The following is a 20,260-nucleotide window of genomic DNA, read 5'->3' as shown; positions in this document are numbered from 1 at the left end:
TTTGTGAATGGACTACACTTCCAATTAATCTCAATCTGACACCTGTCATACTTGTAATTCATTTTATGTTGGATGTCTATTCTAAATCGCTTTGTATGCATACTTCAAGATATTTTATGGATGAGACTGCTTCCAGAGATTGCAATCACATGGTGTTTTGCTGTCTATTCATGTACAGTATGTTACATTTGTTTATGAGCATTTGACTACATTTAAATCATCAGTGAAGCTCTCTCTGGTTTTGAGCAGCTTTCTAACACACTTGTCGAACTACACATTTCCGCTCTCTCACAACTTTGCTCAGCATGTACTGGTCTAAAATGAATTATTATGAAACTCTTGAACTTTGGTCATTTATGTTCAAAATTTTAAGACCTGCTGATGAATGCATCATGTTGACTACTCAAGAACTCTCAAATATGTTTCTTGTTACACTTGCTAAGCAGAAATATCTTCCCAATTTTCTTTACATTCCTATCTACAACCATATTCAGTGATGATATAATGGTCTTATGACAATTCATTCCATTAACTTAGTCAGAGAGTTCAGACCTTTTTGTAACCAGGAGATCAAACAGACATCTGGCATAGAGAGTCTGGGAAGGCTGAGGAGCAGACAGAGGTTCTGGGAATCCAGTAGGCCTTAGGATGGAAAATTTACCTAAAATGTGGAAGAATCAGTAATGATCAACTGCATGATGACGCAGAAGGCAATGGAAACCACTGGGAAGACACTTAATCTGTATCCACAGTGCATATGGCCAGCAACCAAAAAAGTGTCGTCATGATCTCTCCATTAGCAGAAGATTCCAGATTAATCCCCCAATCAGGTCCCTGGGAATGGACTGCCAAATGGTAGATAACTATGAGTAAAACATTGAATAACCACCAAAAGGGTGGAATTCCACAGGTCAGAAGTCTGAATGTGATAGAAGATCTAAAAAATCTAAGAAGGGAAATGCAAATAGGTATAGTGAGCGGTGACTGAAGTTCAGATTGATCCAAAAAATTTAGGGTAATATCAACAGAAACAGAAATTGTCATCATGAATAGGAAGGTAGTTCAGATAGGAGTTACTCTGAACAGTTTGGCAATATTATTATTCTCATCAAAAACACCAGTAAACCAGTACCAACAACAAGAATTTAGGTGTACATGTAACATCAGAATCAGACAATCAAGAGATACAAAGATTATATAAAGTCATTGAACATCTAGCTCAATGTGTAAAGGGAGACAATAACTTAACAACCATCGAGGTGCTGTAGTATGCAAGGAATAGAAGATTACTTCCATTTGACAGATGAAGTCATCCATTTTTGAGGTATGCAGCCATTTATATTTGGCATTTAGTAATTCCTTGGAAATGTCTTCACTGCATTTATGTTGTGTTTTGAGTAATTATCATCAAATACCTGTGGCCAAAACTGACACAAAAGACAAAATTAGAAATGCTTGTATACAAATACTGTAGGACCAGTGATACATCAGGTCTGAATGTGTACACCGAGTACAAGCACTTACAATATGCTTAAGAAAACTCATACAGGTGAGCAATACAAAGAAATGTACATTCATCTGCAACTGCCATTAAGCATATTTTCAAAAGATGTCACTTCAAGATGTTGCATACCAGACTGGAGGCACTGAACCTGAGAACCATTTTACTTTGACTACGTGCAACATGGCACTGATCTCAAAGATTGAAACATATCAGTTATAGTGTTTACAATGCACAGATCATTATAAATACCCCTCATTACATTACATCAATGTAAAGTCTATCATTATAAAGGAAGACAATATGCATCTTTAAATATTTTCAAAGATAGCAAGCAACTGTCTACCTATTGGGAGCACAGATGGGACATATCAAAACAAACAAAGCATCCAACATGTTAGGGTGGACTGGGGATACATAGGGGAGAGGGTGGATGCTGGGTGTGGGACACTAAGGGCAGTGAAGGGGCGAATGAGTTGGAAGTGGGATATAGTTGGGTGGGGGAGGGGGGGTGGGAGACGGAATTGAAGAGGAAAATAGGCACGGGATGGTGGAGGGCAGGGAGAGGGGCTGAAGGAATGAGGAAGTAGAAGGAAGGCTGTAATTACATCCGTGGTCTATAGTTTTTAATATATTCTGTATCTGCTTTGTGTAAGTTGCAATACTTGCCCCATATTTTATGAGTTATTTGATGACATTAAAATTACACCTGTGGTCTTTGGTTATTAATGTATGTCTGTGTAACTTGCAACACCTCCCTCCTTCCTCCTGCTCATGTAAGCTGCATCTCAATATTGAGAAAGATGGATTGTTGGGCTGAGGGGGACCAGATGAAGTGAATGGGGGAGAAGATGCTGAGGTTCTAGAGGAACGTGGACAGAGTTTCTCACCCTTAGTCCTGATCATGAAGATTTCAATAGTAAATCTACATCCACATGCACTGATGAGCCAAAACATTATGAGCACTGTCCACTGCAAGATAGTATGCCTCCTAGTGGTGTTGCGAGCACATGTTGCAGCCAGGAAAGATTCTAAGTGGAAGAGAGAGGAATGAGCAGTCGTCATAGTAGACAGATAGACCACAAATGCTGAAATCGATTGATATAAGTTGTTTTAACAAAGGGCACATTGTTGTGGCACAGTGGCTGGAAAAAAGAATTTCTGAAACAGTGAAGCTGGTTGGCTGCTTGTGTTTTACTGTTGTGGGCACCTATAGAAAGTGATTAAAAGATAATGAGTGGACCGTACGGTATTGGATTATCCAGCCTGGTCTAAAAATGTAGAGGTCGAAGGAACCCTCACTGAATAGACCAGGACAGGCAGCAATCTGTGTTAAATCTGACATCAGAGTACAATGCTCATACAGACTTAAGTGATTTGGAGCACACCGCTCAAATGCCATTGTTGAGCATTGAGCACTACATCACATGACCCCTACGTGTTTCTGCTGTTGACCCAACAACATCGTTACTTACATATGCTATTTTCCTTTGTTAAAAATATGGTTCAGACTGTTGTTGTCCTGATTGATTATAACACTTAAATAGCATTTACAACCAGTATTCTCACAAAATGTGTTATTTTCATGCAATAATAAAACTTGAAAATCATTAAATATCAAGATCTGGTCATATGATTGAAAATGCTCTGTTATTGGCTGATGCACTGGTGATGTCACAGACTAGGAGTAAGATGGAGCTATACATTTGCCATGAGAATGTTAATCAAAGTTATGTGGTTTTTACATACTTTTTCTGCAAACAGTTTACATATTTAGTGATAGAAGATGCAATTACAACTTTTAAATGACAATAGGAACGAATTTTGTGAACACTGATAGTGGAAGCTTCGTGAAAGTTGATACTTTTATGCTCCACTCATTTACAATGGCAATATTTTGTATGACTGTAATTCTTTTTCCCTGCTCCCTGCAACATTATTAAACTGGCTTAAAACTGAGGCAATGTAGAACTTTTGCATATGGATCCATATATAATAACTAGACTGTCAACTATTACTCATGACCTGTGACCCAAAGTCCAATAAAATTGTTCTTGGCAAAACTTGGAGCTAATTTCCTTTGCAGAAGACACTCGGCCGACATCCTGCATCCTGCATCCGCATCTAGCATTCGGTGGCGCAATGGATAGTGCATCTGACTACAGATTAAGGGGTCACAAGTTTAAATCCTGTAAGGGTCACATGTTTTTAAAAGTTTTACATGAAAAAATAAGATAGCATTAGTAAGAACTGATAGTAGCAGTTGTTTCAATTGTGCGATGTATTACATGTAGCTACACGCTGGGCTTAGTCTGAAAAATGGACAACAGAGGATATATGCATTTTCTTTGCCAACAAACAATTCCCTTTTTTGGAAAGCATTGCTATTAGTGAAGATATCACCATACACCTAAAGTACAACAAGGTGTAGGACAAAGAGGTACAACATGCAGGTGACATAAACATAAGGGCTGTGAGGTTTGTGAGTGTAAACTAATGTTAACACTTGAAGGAGACTTACTTCAGCATTATGGAAGATGATGAAACTGCAAAAGGTTAAAACAATAAGGATCCTAGCTGGACAGTACAAAGGTAAAACATTGTTTCTAATAAAGTAAAAGCATGTGGTCACATTAACCAGAAAATCTTTTTGAATGTGTTGTGTGAAAGGAAAACACAATAATATTCTGATTCTGACTGCTGTGGTGAAAGTTTTGCAATTTTGATTTGGTTTTCATATGGGAGGACTGTCAAGTCATTTTACAAATAAGTTAAAATGTTCTTTTGGATTTGTTTCGAAAGAGTTATCTATAGATATCATCTTATAAAATCGATGGTGTTGCTCTAACAACTGAGCTACTGAATGGCTGAGGTGAAGTTGTGTAAAATGATAATTTTCATTAGAAGTTTAATTTTGTTGAGTGATTCTTTCCTTCAACGAAACAGTCAGTTGGTTGGTTGGTTGGTTGATTTGAGGGAAGGGAACCAAACAGCAAGGTCATCGGTCCCTAACATTGGGAGACCATAACTTGGAGGTAAGTTAATGTTAACTTTTCAGCCCCAAATATTTTTAATTAAGTTAGTGAACTTGTGCATTTTTGTGATGGCAATTTGACAGTACAGTGCAACCTCATTTTACACATCTTCTCATTCTCTGGAATGCTCAAAAACCAGTTTTTATAGATGTATTGGTACAGTATGGTACTACACACCATTTGTAACACATTTTCTGAAATGTAAATTCTAGAACAAGGCATCACTGTGAATTAGCATAATGACAGTAAAAGCAGAAAGCCATCCAGAAACATCACAGGTACCACATGACAAATGGAGCATTTCAGCAGGTTTCAAATTATTCTAATTTCATTTCTGTTCTTATGAAAGAATACTAAAATTCAAGAGGAAAAAAGCATGTTAGTACCACAAAGTTTTTAAGACAATTGCCAACAAAAATAAAAATAAAATTAAAAAAATAAAAAAATAAAAAGAAAAACAGTCAAATGCCCTACTGTAGTGGGCACAGCATCACTGAGTTTTCACTGCCATATGAATCACATTTCTTGTTACACCAGGTCAATGATTGAGTCCTTACACACTGTCTTCCAGGCAAATGTCTACTTGAAACATATACTGCGCCACAGATTCAGGGCAGTGAGAGCTGAATTGTGCTATGGGGTACATTAAGTTGGGCTTCTATGGGACCTATGGTAATACTTGAAGACACCATGACAGCAGTGAGCTATGTGAACATTAATGCGGACCACCTGCATCCCTTCATGATTGAAGTATTCTCTAGTGGTAACATCTTCCAGCAGGATAACTCTCCATGACACACTGCCAGAATCGCACTTCAGTCATTTGAAGAGCTTGATAGTGCACCCACACTGATGTCTCAGCCAGTAAATACCCCTTATCTGTACCAACTAGAACACATCGGGTGACAGGTGCATGTCCACAAATCACTGTACCATAATTTGTAGGAATTTAGTGGTGCCATATACTTCTGGAAACCTAGCAGAGACTTGTAGAATCCATGCCAAGCAGAATCACTGCTGTACTGTGTTTGAAAAGTGGATCAACACACTATTAAACAGGTGGTCGTAATGTTTTGGCTCCTTAGCATACATGTATACTCCACAAGCCACTGTACGGTGTACGTCAGAGAGCACCATGCACCACTGCTAGCCATTTCCTTTCCCATTCCACTCACAGAGTGAGGGAAAAATGACTGCCTACATGTCTCCCTATCAGACCAAATTTTTTTGCTTGTCGTCACAGATCTTATGCAAAGCATCTGTTGGCAGCGGTAGAATAGCTCTGCAGTCAGCTGCAAATGCTGGATCTCTAAATTTCCTCACTAATATTTCACAAAAGGAATGTCATCTTACTACCAGGGATTCTCTTTAGAGCCCACAAAGCATCTCCATAACACTTGTGTGATATCAGACCTACTGGTATTGAGTTTCACAGCACACATCTGAATTGTTTCAAGGTCTTCCTTTAATCCAACACTCTAGCAATACTCAACATTGGGTTGTATAAGTGTTGTTATATGCAGTCTCCTTTGTAGATGAGCTTCATTTTTGTAAAACTCTGCCAATAAACTTAAGTTAATCATTTGCCTTCCCTGCTACCACCCTTATATGCTCATACCATTTTATTTCACTCTGCAGTGCTACACATAGATATGGATGTGATTTTGTCATAAAGCATATCAACAACACTGTATATGGGCATTACAGGATTGTTTCTCCTATTAATTTGCATTAACTAACATTTTTCAGCATTTAGATGCCAGTTATCACACAAATGAGAAATTCTGTCTAAGTCATCCTGTATCCTTCTACGGTCACTCAATTATGATACTTTCCTGTATGTCTCAGCATGATCAGCAAACAGTAACAGATTGCTACTCATCCTATCCATCAAATCATTTATATACACAGAAAGCACAAGATACTATCAATCTTTGTTGGGGCACTCCTGACAATGCCATTGTCTCTGATTAACACTCAACATCAAGGATAACGAACTGTGCTATACTCTTGAAGAAGTCTTCAGACCACGTGTAATATCTGGGATACTATTTTATATGCTTGGACTTTCATTAACAGTCTGCAGTGTGGCACCATGTCCAATGCTTTCCAGAAATCTAGGAATATGGAATCTGCTTGTTGCTTTTCATCCACAGTTTTCAGGATATTGTGCAAGAAAAAGATAAGCTGAATTTAGTAGGAATGATGCTTGCTCAATCTATGACAGTTTGTGGCCAGAAGCTTCTCTGTCATGGAAATTTACTACATTTGAGCTAGGAATATATTCAAGAATTCTGCAGCAAAGTCATGTTAAGGAAGCAGGTCTGTAATTTTGTGGGTCTGTACTTTTCCTTTTCTTACACACAGCAGTCACCTCCACTGTTTTTCCAGTCTCTTGACCACATTGGGCATTTTAGGGGTCTGTGTGGGTAGGAAGGGTTAGATGGCCATACGGCAGATTTGTTGTAGGTGATGCCTTCAGAAGAGAAGTAATTATGGGTGATAATATAACATTAAGAGAATTTTTTGTTATATTTGTCAGAACATGGTTGTTGTTGTTGTTGTTGTTGCAGCTCTAATGCAACACTATCCTGTGCAAACCTCTTCATCTCTAAATAACTACTGCAGCCTACATCCTTCTGAATCTGCTTACTATATTCATCTCTTGTCCCCCCTCTATGATTTTTATCCCCCACACTTTCCTCCAGTACTAAATTGGTGATCCCTTGGCGTCTCACAATCAGAATCTGTCCTGTCAATCAATCCCTTCTTCTACTCAGGTTGTACAATAAATTTCTTTTCTCCCTGCTCCTATTCTGTACCTCTTCATTAGTTGATCTACTCATGCACCATATTTCAAAAGCTTCAATTATCTTCTTGTCTAAACTGTTTATCAGCCATGATTCACTTCCACACACATCTACACTGCATACAGATACTGCCAGAAAAGACTTCCTGACACTTAGATCCATATTCGATGTTAACAGATTGCTCTTCTTCAGAAATACTTTTCTTGTCATTGCCAATCTACATTTTATATCCCCTCTACTTTGGCCTTTGTTTATTCTGCTGTCCAAATAGTAAAACTCATTTATTATTTTAAGTGTCTCTTTTCACAATAAAATTTCCTCAGGATCACCTGATTTAATTCAACTACACTGCATTATCCTTGTTTTGCTTTTGTTGATGTTCATATTACACCCTCCTTTCAACATACTGTCCATTATGTTCAATTGCTTTCCCAAGTCCTTTGCTATCTCTGACAGATTTACAGTGTCACTGGCAAACCTAGAAGTTTTTTATTTCTTCCCTCGGAACTTCCTACTACAAATTTTTCTTTGGTTTGCTTTACTGCTTGCTCAATGTACAGAATGAATAGCATTGGGGATAGGTATGACATTGTCTCACTCCTTTCTCAACCACTGCTTTGTTTTCTCGCCCATCAACTCTTTTTATCTGTCATCTGGTTTCTGTACAAGCTGTACACAGCCTTTTAAACCTTGTATTTTACTCCAGCTATTTTCAGAGTTTCAAAGAGAGTATTCCAGCCATCATTGTCAAAAGCTTTCTCTAAGTCTACAAATGCTACAATCATAGGTTTTCCTTTCTTTAACATATCTACTAAGGGAAGTCATAGAGTCAGTACAGGCTCACATGTTTCTGCATTTCTCTGGAATCCAATCTGATCTTCCCTGAGGTTGGCTTCTACAAGTTTTTCCATTCTTCTGTAAAGAATTTGTGTTAGTATTTTGCAACCATGACTTACTAGACTGATAGTTCAATAATAATCACACCTGTTGGCACCTGATTTCTTTGAAATTGGAAGTATTATATTCTTCTTGAAGTTTGAGTGTACTTTACCTGTGTTATACATGTTGCACACTAGTTGGAATAGTTTTTTCATGGCTGGCTGTCCTATGGCTATCAGTAGTTCTGACAGGATGTCATCTACTCAGGGGTGTTGTTTCAACTTAGGTCTTTCAGTGCTCTGTCAAATTCTTCTCACACTATCATGTCTGCCATCTTATCCTCATCTGCATCCTCCTCCATTTCTACAATATTGTACTCAGATATTTTTTCCTTATATAGACCCCATATATGCTGCTTCCACATTTCTGCTTTCTCTTCTTTGTGGTAGTTTTCCATATGAACTCTTCATATTCATACAGCGGTTTCTCTTTCCTCCAAAGGCCTCTTTAATTTTCCTGTAGGCAGTATCTATCTTTCCCCTCATGAAATATGTCTCTATATTCTTCAATTTGTCCTCTAGCCATTTCTGCTTAGCCATTTTGCACTTTCTGTCAATCACATTTTTTAAATATTTGCAGTACTTTCCAGCTGCTTCATTAACCACATATTTAAATTTTCTTCTTTTATCAATTAAATTTAATATCTCTTGTATTATCCAAGGATTTCAATAAGGTCTTGCCTTTTTACCTATTTGATCATCCACTGTCTTCACGAATTCATATCTCAAAGCTGCACATTCTTCTTCTACTGTATTCTGCTCCCCTCTTCCAGTCATTTGTGCCCTAATGCTACCTCTGAAACTCTTGAGAACCTATGTGCTTTCAGCTTATCCATGTTCCCATTCATTAATTTCCTGCAGTTTTGCAATTTCTTCAGTTTTAATCTATTGCTTGTAATCAATAAATTGTGGTCAGAGTCCACATCTGCACCTGGAAATGTCTTACAATTTAAAATACGGTTCCAAGATCTGTCTTACCATTAAATAATCAATCTGAAACCTGTTGTTGTCTCTAGGTCTCTTCCACATGTACAACCATCTTGTGTAAACCAGCTGTTAGTCATGATTAAAATATTCTCTGCACAAAATTCTACAGAGTGGGTTTCTCTTTCATTCCTTTCTCCCAATACCTAACAGCCAGCAAAATAGCCTTGCTGCATTAGTACTGCAATCAGCTGAAATCAAAGGGTAACTACAGCCATAATTTTTCTTGAAAGCATGGAGCTCTACCATGTGGTTAAATGATGATGGATTCCTGTGTAGAAAAATATTCCAGTGGTTAAAGTAGTCCCCCATTCAGATCTCTGGGTGGGGTTGCTCAGGACAAACAAAACTGGCACTCTGTGGGTCAGAGTGTGGTATGTTACATCCCGTATCAGGCAGGTCGGTTAGAAAATTTAAAAAGGGAAATGGATAGTTTAAAGTTAGATATAGTAGGATTAGTGAAGTTCTGTGACAGGATAAACAGATCTTCTGGTCAGGTGGAAACAGGGTTATAAATACAAAATCAAATGGGGTAATGCAGGAATAGATTTAATAATCAATAATAATATAATAGGAATGTGGGTAAGCTACTAGGAACAGCATAGAACATGCATTGCTGTAGCTAAGACAGACACAAAGCCCACATGCACCACAGTAGTAAACGTCACAACATTACAAGAATATTACACAACAAAGACTTTCCTAAGGTTTGCAGAAATTACATTTATTTGGTCACAAATCATCTTTTGGTTTCTTAGATCATTGTCGGGTGACAACTGAAGGTCATAAACACAGATAAAATGGAAATACTTGAGAACTCCTGTTAACTTGAAACCACTCATTAGATTTATAAGGGCTAGTTACAGACCAACATCTCATTTATCATCAAAAATTAAAAAAAGTACTTGTATCCTCATGGTGCTTGCATAACTGGAAATTGGAAAATGACACTCTGAAGGCCTCAGTGAGTCAGTCAGCTCTCAGTTGCATTCATCAGTGTTCAAGCAGCAACCAGTGGTAAGGTACATTCTGCTATTCCTACAGGCAGAAGTAGTTAATGCTGCTGAAGTTTGCCAACAACTGTGTAGTGGGTACAGGGTAGGGTTATCAGTGATGGTGTGAGGGAGTGGTGCAGAAAAGTTGAGACTGGTCACATAGCAGCTATGCATGCCAAAAATGATTGACATAGGCATTCAAGTGTGACTGTTGAACTTGTGCAGTGGGTTGAAAACTGTGTGTGCCAGGTGTTCGTTCATAATTTCCAAACTTTCTGATGTGTGCCTAAGGTTTCAAAGACAATAAAGACAGATGACTGTGACCAGACCACATGACAAAAGAAGTTTTAAGAGTAGAGCATATAAGAGATATGGAGGGTAGAGGGTAGTTGGTAGGGGGGAGGGGGGGGGACAGGAGGATAAAAGAGGAAGGTGGAGATGAAGGAGGAGACATGGAGGGGGAAGAGAAAGGAAAAGAGGTGGAAAAGGAAGTGGAGGGGGAAGAGGGTGTGTGTGTGTGTGTGTGTGTGTGTGTGTGTGTGTGTGTGTGTGTGTGTGTGTGACAGAGAGAGAGAAATTAGTGGAGGTTTAATTCTAACCTGGTCTCGCCATTTCACAGATCCCTCCCCAGTGAATTCAACATCACTCCTACGGAACACACAGCTACCTTTAACCTGAAAACCAATCCACACCTTATAATCCTCTCACAGACAAATGGTCCATCACAGATGTCGTTAATCATAGTGGTTATGTGACGAGGGTCTCTGTCAACTTCTTGAAACCTCTGCATACAAAGCCTTATAACCATGATCCCATTCCAGAAGACCAACAAGACAACCAGCAGTTCCTCAAGGCCTTAGGTCCATTGCAAAACCTGACATCTTAATCGATCCCAGTCCTCACACTAACAACCTCCTGCACACGTGCCTTTTACCTACTCTGCAAACACCAACCCCACAGGTCTCCCCACTGGTCATCCCACTGTGTCTGGGTACCATGTTCCCACAGAATAAACCTCTTCCTTTGTTTGTCCAACACCTCCAAATTACTGTCTATAAGCTCCCACCCTACATTCAAGACACTGCTCATTTCCTTCACTGCCTTCCCATTGTTCCTATCCTGTTACCACCAAATCCTTTTTTGGTCGCTGTGTATGTGACATCCTTATGCGCCAACATCCCCCATGCCCATGGTCTTCTATCCATGGAACACTACCTTTCCCAGTGTCATGATACCAAACTCACCACCTCTTTCTCAATCCTCCTTGCCAACAACACACTGACCCCCACTTATTTCACTTTTGAGAGCCAAATCTATAAACAAATCTATGATATTGTTGTGTGTGCTTGCATGGCACCATCCTGTGCAAACTTGTTTATGGGTCATCTGGAGGTATCCTTCCTATCCAGCAACACCTAAAACCCTTGCATGGTTCAGTTTAATTTATGATATTTTCATGGTCTGGACTTAATGGTAGGGACAATCTTTGCTCTTTCCTCCATAGGCTTAACGCATACTGCCAAACCCAACTGACCTGGTTAGTCTCATCTCAACAAGTCATTTTTGCAGTTTTAATCTCCACCTATCAGATGCCTGCATAAATATATTTGTTCATATCAATTGCATCAACCACCGACAGTCGTACATCCACTTTGACGGCTGTCACCTGTTATATGTCAAAAAATCTCTTTCTTACAGTCTCATCACTCATGGGAGCTGCAAGTGTAGTGTAAAGCAAATGTTGTCAAAATAAATCAATAATCTTATCAGAGCCTTTGTTGACAGACATTATCCAGTCCAGCTCATCCATTAACAGATCTCCCATGCCATCTCCACCTTTGACAGCAGCAACTAGCACTTCCCTGATCACTCAGTATCACTCTGACCTTGAAAAGCTCAGACACATCCTCCATCCAGGCTTCGACTACCTCTCAGTGAGTCCTGAGATGAGGGGTATCCCACCCACAACACTGCTGACATCACCCACAGTGGTGTTTTGCTGTCCACTCAAACTACAGAATGTCATTTTCTATCCCTACTGCAATCCTGAATCCCATAAGTCATACCCTTGTGGCTGATTCAGGTGCAAGACTTGTTCCATCCACCCACACACCACCTCCTACTAAAGTCTGGTCACAGGAATTTCCAATACAAGGAACGGCAGGGGTACACTATATATCTGCTATGTGGCAACTACAGTGCAGCATGTTGGCATAAAAATGCAACCAACTGTCTACACACATATACGGCCACCTCCAAACTGAAGCATCCAGTTACCAAACATGCTGCTTTACTCTATGAGCCATTTGGATACTCCCAGCATAAGTTTCTCTGAAGCTTCCAGGTGGGAGTTGTCTTTCCAGCACATCCTGAATTCTCACATGCTCCCTGTTATCTCTCTCTCTCTCTCTCTCTCTCTATCTATCTATCTATCTCCCTCCCCCCCCCCCCCCCCCCCATTTTCCATCTGCCTGTTTCCCTCTCTCTTGGATGCCCTACCCTCTCAGAACCCTTTTCATTTCGTTGCACAGTCACTGCATTATCTGTCTTTCCCACTTCTGCTACCCTTTCCTTCCCTCCTGTGTTGTTCCCTACACATCATCCATCACCCCAGGCAACTGCTTTCTAATAATTAGCATCACTGTGTTGGTAGTATGTGTGGGTGTGTACATTCTGTCAGAAAGTGAGCCAGAGCTCAAAAACTAGTGTTGCTAGTGTGTGTGTGTGTGTGTGTGTGTGTGTGTGTGTGTGTTTATTTTACAACTTGTTCCATCTGGGAATTTACACTGTTTTCATAAAAAGGTCAAGTTACCCTGAGTTTTGTGCACAGTGGTACCACAATGTCTAATAGATGTTCACAAAGACTGAAAGAACAGATTGAGCCTTAACATTCTTTCAGTGCTTCCATGAATAGGGGGAAGAATTTCTGAATAGGATCATGACTGAGATGAAACATTGATGCAGTACATGAACTCAAACTTAGGAGCAACCCAAACACTGGATGTACGCTTATTCACCCAATAAGTCCAAAAATGTCAATAGATATTGCAAAATGATAGTTATAGTTCTTTGGGTCACAAATGAATTTTGACAACAGATTTCATGAGAGTAATGTGTGATGATAGTGTAACATTGCTGGTTTATTTTCATACTAACACAAAACTCTGAATGTCAATCTAAAACAAATGATGCAGGATGTTTACCAAAGGAATCAGTCTCCTCCACAATGATGTATGACTCCATACTCTGAAGGAACTAAGACTTTATGACTGGAAGATTTCTCATCATCCTCCCAAGTCACTTTCATCTCAGCTCCAAGATGAAGGCCTGGCTGGCTACTTATAACTCACAACTTAGCTCAAGGACTCCATCACTTCTGGCTGAAATACATGGTGTCACCATTATTTGTGGAATGGATAAAAGTCCTAGTGTCATGGTATGACAAATGCTTGTATTTGGGTGGGGAATATGTGGAGAAGTAATGTAAACTTATAATTAAAGATTGTATATTAGAAGATTTTAACTAGTTTTTATTTCCTTAATAGTCAATTTGGGATAATTTTTGAACATTCCCCTTAGATTTTTGAGTTTTACCATACTGTTAAAAAAGGGACCCCACTGGAAATACTTGAGATCAATAAATGTATGACAAAGAATGACAGATTTCTATTAAACAACTAAACTCAATTTCCTTTCTCCTCTTTCTGTTAAATTAAGTTTTAGTTGTGCAAATATAAATTTAAATTATACTTTATGCCAGAGTTAAATTGCAGACACGATCTTGTTGCTAGATTACAAATATTGTAAACTCAACTTTATTTCTCATATGTTGTTAAATATAATGATATCCATATAAAAACTTTGTTTTCCATTTTTAATTAACTTTATCTATTTCTGCATGATGTAAACATGAAATGCTTTCCTCTGTCAATGCCCTACATGTCATCATTTTTGTTTCTTCTGTATCTTCTTCATAAGTGATACCAGTGTAAGTCATATGTTATTTTAACTTTTTGTCAACATTCAGTAGTTATTTGGCAATGGTCTAAGGAGCCAAAAACTGGTTAGTGACCAAAAATATAATTTTGCATAACATCATGAAAGTGCATAAAAAGTTCTTGGTTTACTTGCTGCATCGAATTTGGATAAAGTCCCAAGCTTTCGATGACTACCTCAGTCATCTTCATCAGGGGTAGAACTGGCTGTCAAAGACCAATGAGGCTTCTGCTTTTATAAGTAGTGGACGACTTCTCATTGGGTGGGTGACATCATGGTGAAAACGGTGCATGTGGAGGTGGCGGCTTCATGTCCATAGATTTTGTTTGCGCACTTTATCCAGGGTTGCTTGCAGCTCCATCCATCGCAACAGGCAGAGAACTGTGAGGAATGTAAGAAGTCTCCCTCTGTGCTCTTTCTTTATCAACTGCACACTTCCATGCATTGCTGAGTGCATATCCTGAGTCTCTGTTGAAATTATTTTCACATAGTCTAACTTCAACTGCTTCCTTGATGACAGAGTCCCAATAGTTTGAAGCGTGGGCAACTATTCTTGTTTCATCAAATAAAATCTTATGTTTATTTAACAAACTGTGCTCAACCACGACTGTTTTTTCTAGATACCTGTATTTCAGGTGACTCTGATGTTCCACACGTAGATCGGCAACAGTTTTTATAGACTGGCCCAGATAATTTTTGCCACACTTGCAAGGAATGTTGTAAATTCCTGGTACTCTCAGGCCAAGATTATCTTTCATGGGTCGCAGAATTTCCTTAATCTTCCTGGGTGGCTGGAAGACTGGTCTGATTTCCTGCTGGCTCAGAACTCTACCTATCTTGCTGGTTGTTGCACTGCAGAATGGTAGCCAAATTTGACACGGCAAGGATACCAAGAATTTCTTATACAAGGACTCCATTGCAAAAGACTTCATAGTCATGTCATGAAAGTGTTTCCTATGTAATATTAGTGAGGATATAGTTGGTCATAGTGACCAGGATGGAGGTGATTTGCTTGAAGTCAATAAAGCTTTCAGTGGCAGCAAGGCCGCACATACTGGAGATGCTGATGTAGAGGGAGGTGGCATCAACAGTGACAAGAAGGGCATTAGGTGGTAAAGGAGTAGAAAATGTGGACAGTTGGTAGAGGAAATGGCTAGTGCCTTTTATATGGGATGGTAGGTTCTGGGTAATAGGGTGCTGGTCCATGAATATTATCTCTGGGAGGCCATAGTACCCAGCCACAGTAGGGCATACTGTGTAGCTGGGTTTTTTATATTTTAAGAAGCATGTAAAAGGGAGGAGTTCAGCGGGTAATGGGAGTGAGGACAGAGATAGATTCAGGGGAAGCAATCAAGGATGGACAAACAGATTTGAAGAGGAAACAAAGGTCATGCTGCACTTCTGGGATGGGGTCACTGTGGCAGGAATTGTAGGTGGACATGCCTATCATCTGGAAGAGGCCATCTGTCAGGTTCATTACAACTGCAGCGCAACCATTGTCAGCAGGCAGGATTATCAGGTCAGGATCTGCTTTTAGGTGGTGAGTTGCAATTCTTTCTGCAGGTGCAAAGTTGAGACACAGTGGTGAGGTGAGGTTTAAGGATTAGAAATTCTGTAAAGGGAGGCAGGGGGATAGGGGTGCATCACAATTAGATGGAGTAGTAAACTGAGTAACAGTAGTGTTCAGTATTGGTTTTAGGTTTGAGTCTGATTGATAAAGTTGGTGATGAAGAAGTGTTTCCATTGTAAGGACACATAGAGGAAATCTTTAACAAGTCCAGCATGATTGAATTTTGGAGTGGGGCAAAAGATGAGGCCTTCAGAAAAAGACTGATACTTCTTCAACACTGAGGCTTTTTGAGGAGAGGTTCATAACTGCATTGTGGGCTTGTTTAGGTTCTGTCTTCTGTAGGGTGGAGGAGAGAGTTTTATAATGTGTGGCAGATTAGTATATCTGGAAGTTAGAGTATGGAAGTTATGAGTGGGCTTCTGTAACTTTACCATCAGGCACCCTGGTCATCACTTTTGATGTACCCTCCCTCTACATCAACATCTGTAATGTCCATGGCATTGCTAACATTGAACAGTAATTTTTCCAACACCTGACTGATTTCAAACCTACAACCTCCTTCCTGGTCACCATGACCAAAAACATCACCCGGAGTTACTTCTCTTTTGAATGTCTCACGTACAAACAAATCCATCACATAGCCACTGGCACCCACATGGCACTATTCTATACCAACCTATTTGTGTGTAATCTGGGGGTATCATTTCCAACAAGTCAGAATCCCAAAACACCAAACTGGTTCAAATCCACAGATGACATCTTTGTGATTTGCTCTGAGGGTGAGGACACCCTATCCATATTCCTCCAGAATGTCCACATTTCCCCCATACACTTCACTTGTTCCACCTAAGCCCAACAAACCACCTCAAAGGTGGCTCCATCAATACCTTTGTTCATATAAAACCCACCAAACAACAGAACACATTAATTCAGCAGATGACACCCATTACACACCAAGAAGCCCCTTCCATATAGCCTAGCCATCCACAGTTGAATTATGATGAGCATTCACTCTCAAAAAAAGCCTTGGGCCTTGCTGAGGCCTTCACAGACTGAAATTACCCTCCCACTTTGTACAGGAACAGATTTCTTGCATCTTGACCTCTGGAGCACGTGTCAACCTTCCAACATAACCACTGTCCAGTGACTCGGTACCCTCCAGGACTGGAACAAGTACATCACATTCCCGACCAGGATTTTGACTATCTCTTGTTGCGTGCTGATACTGGAAAAATCCCCTCCACACGTCGCACACAACCTTCACAATATCCTCATCCATCCCTGCCATGCTGCTTCTTCCAACCCGTTGCCCCAGGGCTCATACCCTTGTAAAGACCTGGCTGCAAGACCTGTCCCACACATCCTCCCTACTGCCAATTCTGTTCAAGAGACCACAGAACCATTGAATTGTAAGGGACACCCTGCAAAATCAGCATGGTGTACTTGACTTCAGTGGCTACTTCACAGCCCATATCATCTGGATTCTTACCTCCGACCCTTCGAAAACAGTTCCCCCCCACCAGAAGCAGCAGGTATCAACAATTGCTAGTCCATCTACCTGTCTATCTTCCCCGCTCCCTTTCCAGACATTTGTCCTTTCTACTCACTGTCACAGCCCTTTCCCTTTTTCTGTTTCTCTCCTATTCATTCCCTCCTCAGCACAGCCTCCTGCTGCTGCACCTATCAGTCCACAACAACCATGTATGCTCCCACAAGAAGGAATACAGCACTTTCCCCATCTCTACTTGACTGCTCTGCACATGGCCCATGCCTCTTCTGTACACCCATTACCACCCCAGTCAAGGTCACCATTCACCCCATTGGAGAAACAGCACTTGCAGATAACAGCGGCCATGTGTGTGTGACCTGTGAATGTATGAATGTGTGTATGTGATTCTCCACCTGACAAAGGACTTTATCTGAGAATTAAAGCCCAACAGTCTACTATTAAATGTGTCGTTTTGCTGTTCAGTACTTCCTGTCTGTTGTCTGTGGAAGTAAAAATCTTTCCTAATAATCATCCTGTTATTTCATCCCAGATTTTGTTTTGTTAGATTTTCCCATTATTAATATAACTTTTCATTAGGATTTCTTTTTATATACCACAGTTATTAATTTAACAATATAAGGAAAAGATAGATTGCCACTTATCATAAAGATGACACATTAAGTTGCAGACAGGAACAAGTAAAAGATATTTGCACATTAGCTTTCAGCCATGACCTTCATCAGAAAAGGAAACACACACATTCTTCACACAAGCAAGCACATCTCAAGCACACATGACTGCCACATCTGGCAGCTCAGATCAGAATTCCCTCCATCCAGTCTGCCAAAGATGGTGGTCATGTGTGCATGAGGTTGCTTGCTTGTGTGAATGAAAATGTGTGTTCCCTTTTCCGACAAAGGCTGTCACCAAAAGCTCATGTGTAAGCATCCATAGTTGCGGCTGTCTGCAGCTTAACAGGTCATCTTTATGATAAGTAGCAACCTATCTTTTCATTACATTGCTGATATTTCAACCTGGAGTTACCATTGTTTGACAGGCATTAATTTGAAGCACTCTGATAGATGGATTTGTTTACCAATTTTTCTGTACATGTTACTAATATGGAACTGTGCAAAGGCATTCTACTATGTTCCTATGGACATGATAGTATTATACATCTAGTCATAATCTGCAGTATTAGGAGAGCCAAATAAACTGATCATGCTATCAAGTAATAATAAATTCATGGCGCATATTTAATTTCACTGTCTTACAACTAAGTAAAACATCACCAGTTGTTTCCTTACTGGGTTCAACATACATGTCCCTTATCACCTGGTCCAACATAGTAAAGATTATCCCAATCCACACACACAGGACGAATCATCTCAGTTAGCGGAAATGGGGAATCCATGACCAGTACAGCAATGTCATCATGATAGGCCATAGATGCCCCTTGGAAACTTTGAGGAATATCAATAAACTTTACCTGCAAATATCAGAAACAAATATTATTTCAGTTTATGTGAATATAAACAAAAATTTTCTTTTTTGTCAGCAAATAAGATTTTTACTGATGTTTAACGTTAGTATAAGTAACAAAATGTAGAAGCAAATGACTCTAAAGATATTTTTAAAAAATACAAGCACTCATGTTCACAAATATTGTCAAATATTACATGTAAGTAGTATTTATTTTATTTTTTACTGATGTTTGATGTACACACCATACATCTTCTGTAGATCTGATGATTAAAAATATTGCAGTATGGACATATGAAGTACACAACAGATGAAATGGATCACAACATATCATGTTAACTGACACTAAATTTAATTCTTTTAGACTGATGTAAACAGGAAGTAATTAAAAAAATAAAAACTACACTATCTTTTGGTTATGTGGTTAATTATATAAGACAGGCATTAAGCAATATGTAGATACAGCACTATTGCCTGAAGTCCATCGGATAGTATAGAAGATTGTAATTGGTCACCCTCCTCTTGTCTACTACCAATTTGTGTATAAGTAAATATTCTCGGCTGTTTAACTGAATGAAATTCATATGATTTTGTATACGATGTGTTATGTTTTGCGCTAAAATATGTAAAAAGAAATTAATGTGTTAGTACTCTGTATGTACAGTTAAAGTTGCTCTTCTTTTAAAAATATTTGAAATTATGAAATTTCGTGTATGCTTAAAATTCATATAATTAATTCCACAATCTAAAGCTAATTATTAAATTTATTTCCATATTCATTTATATAATAATGTTATCTCTTGATGATGATTCTTCTGTTGTTAAGAAAGTTTGTGAACTCTTTTGTTTTGTAAACTCTTTGGATTTTTGTGAGTACTGCAGAATGTTAAGTAGAAGAGGGCATGTCTCTGAGGAAAATGCATGTATATTTCTAACTTTGTCAACAACAATGTGAATTAGTGTTTTGAAGTGGAATTGTGAAGTTGGTGTGATATAAAAGAATGGGATAAAATAAGCAGATATTCCTAGCAGCAGTCAAATCTTGATCAGTTATTCAGTTCAACAAGAAGCCACAGCATTACAAAACTTACAGCTTCAAGAATTTACCCCTAGACACAACAAGACTTGGAGCCAACAACAACAAGGTAATGAAAATAAGTAAAAAGTTTTCTTTTATATATATTGCATGCCTCATTGAGCTTTCTAAACTTTTATAGACAGAGAATTTTAATAGTGATAAGTGTGGGAGGGTAATATTAGAAGATGTACATGGAGACAATCACATGAGTAGGTTACAAGCTCCTAAAACTTATGGTTCTGCTATTTGTTTTTATTGTCTTGTGTGAGGATAGTGGTGTTACTACTGGGAAATTTGTGTTTCACTTAGCCCCCAGACCCCCCAGACTATTGTAGAAAGAGACTATGTTCTCTCTCTCTCTCTCTCTCTCTCTCTCTCTCTC

The 20,260-nt window shown here is 39.1% G+C and overlaps 1 protein-coding gene across 1 annotated transcript in view; it reads right to left on the bottom strand.

Moving 5' to 3' along the window:
* LOC126282207 (modular serine protease-like) overlaps window positions 1-20,260 on the bottom strand; it is a 314,749-nt gene that overhangs the window by 13,409 nt on the left and 281,080 nt on the right. The window contains exon 10 of the mRNA XM_049981753.1: window positions 18,640-18,807. Within this exon, the coding sequence (XP_049837710.1) occupies window positions 18,640-18,807 (168 nt within the window). The remainder of the gene's footprint in view (window positions 1-18,639; window positions 18,808-20,260) is intronic.

This window comes from Schistocerca gregaria, chromosome 7 (genome assembly GCF_023897955.1).
Source record: "Schistocerca gregaria isolate iqSchGreg1 chromosome 7, iqSchGreg1.2, whole genome shotgun sequence".
NCBI classification, from domain to species: domain Eukaryota; kingdom Metazoa; phylum Arthropoda; class Insecta; order Orthoptera; family Acrididae; genus Schistocerca; species Schistocerca gregaria.
This window is presented reverse-complemented; position numbering and strand designations above follow the sequence as displayed.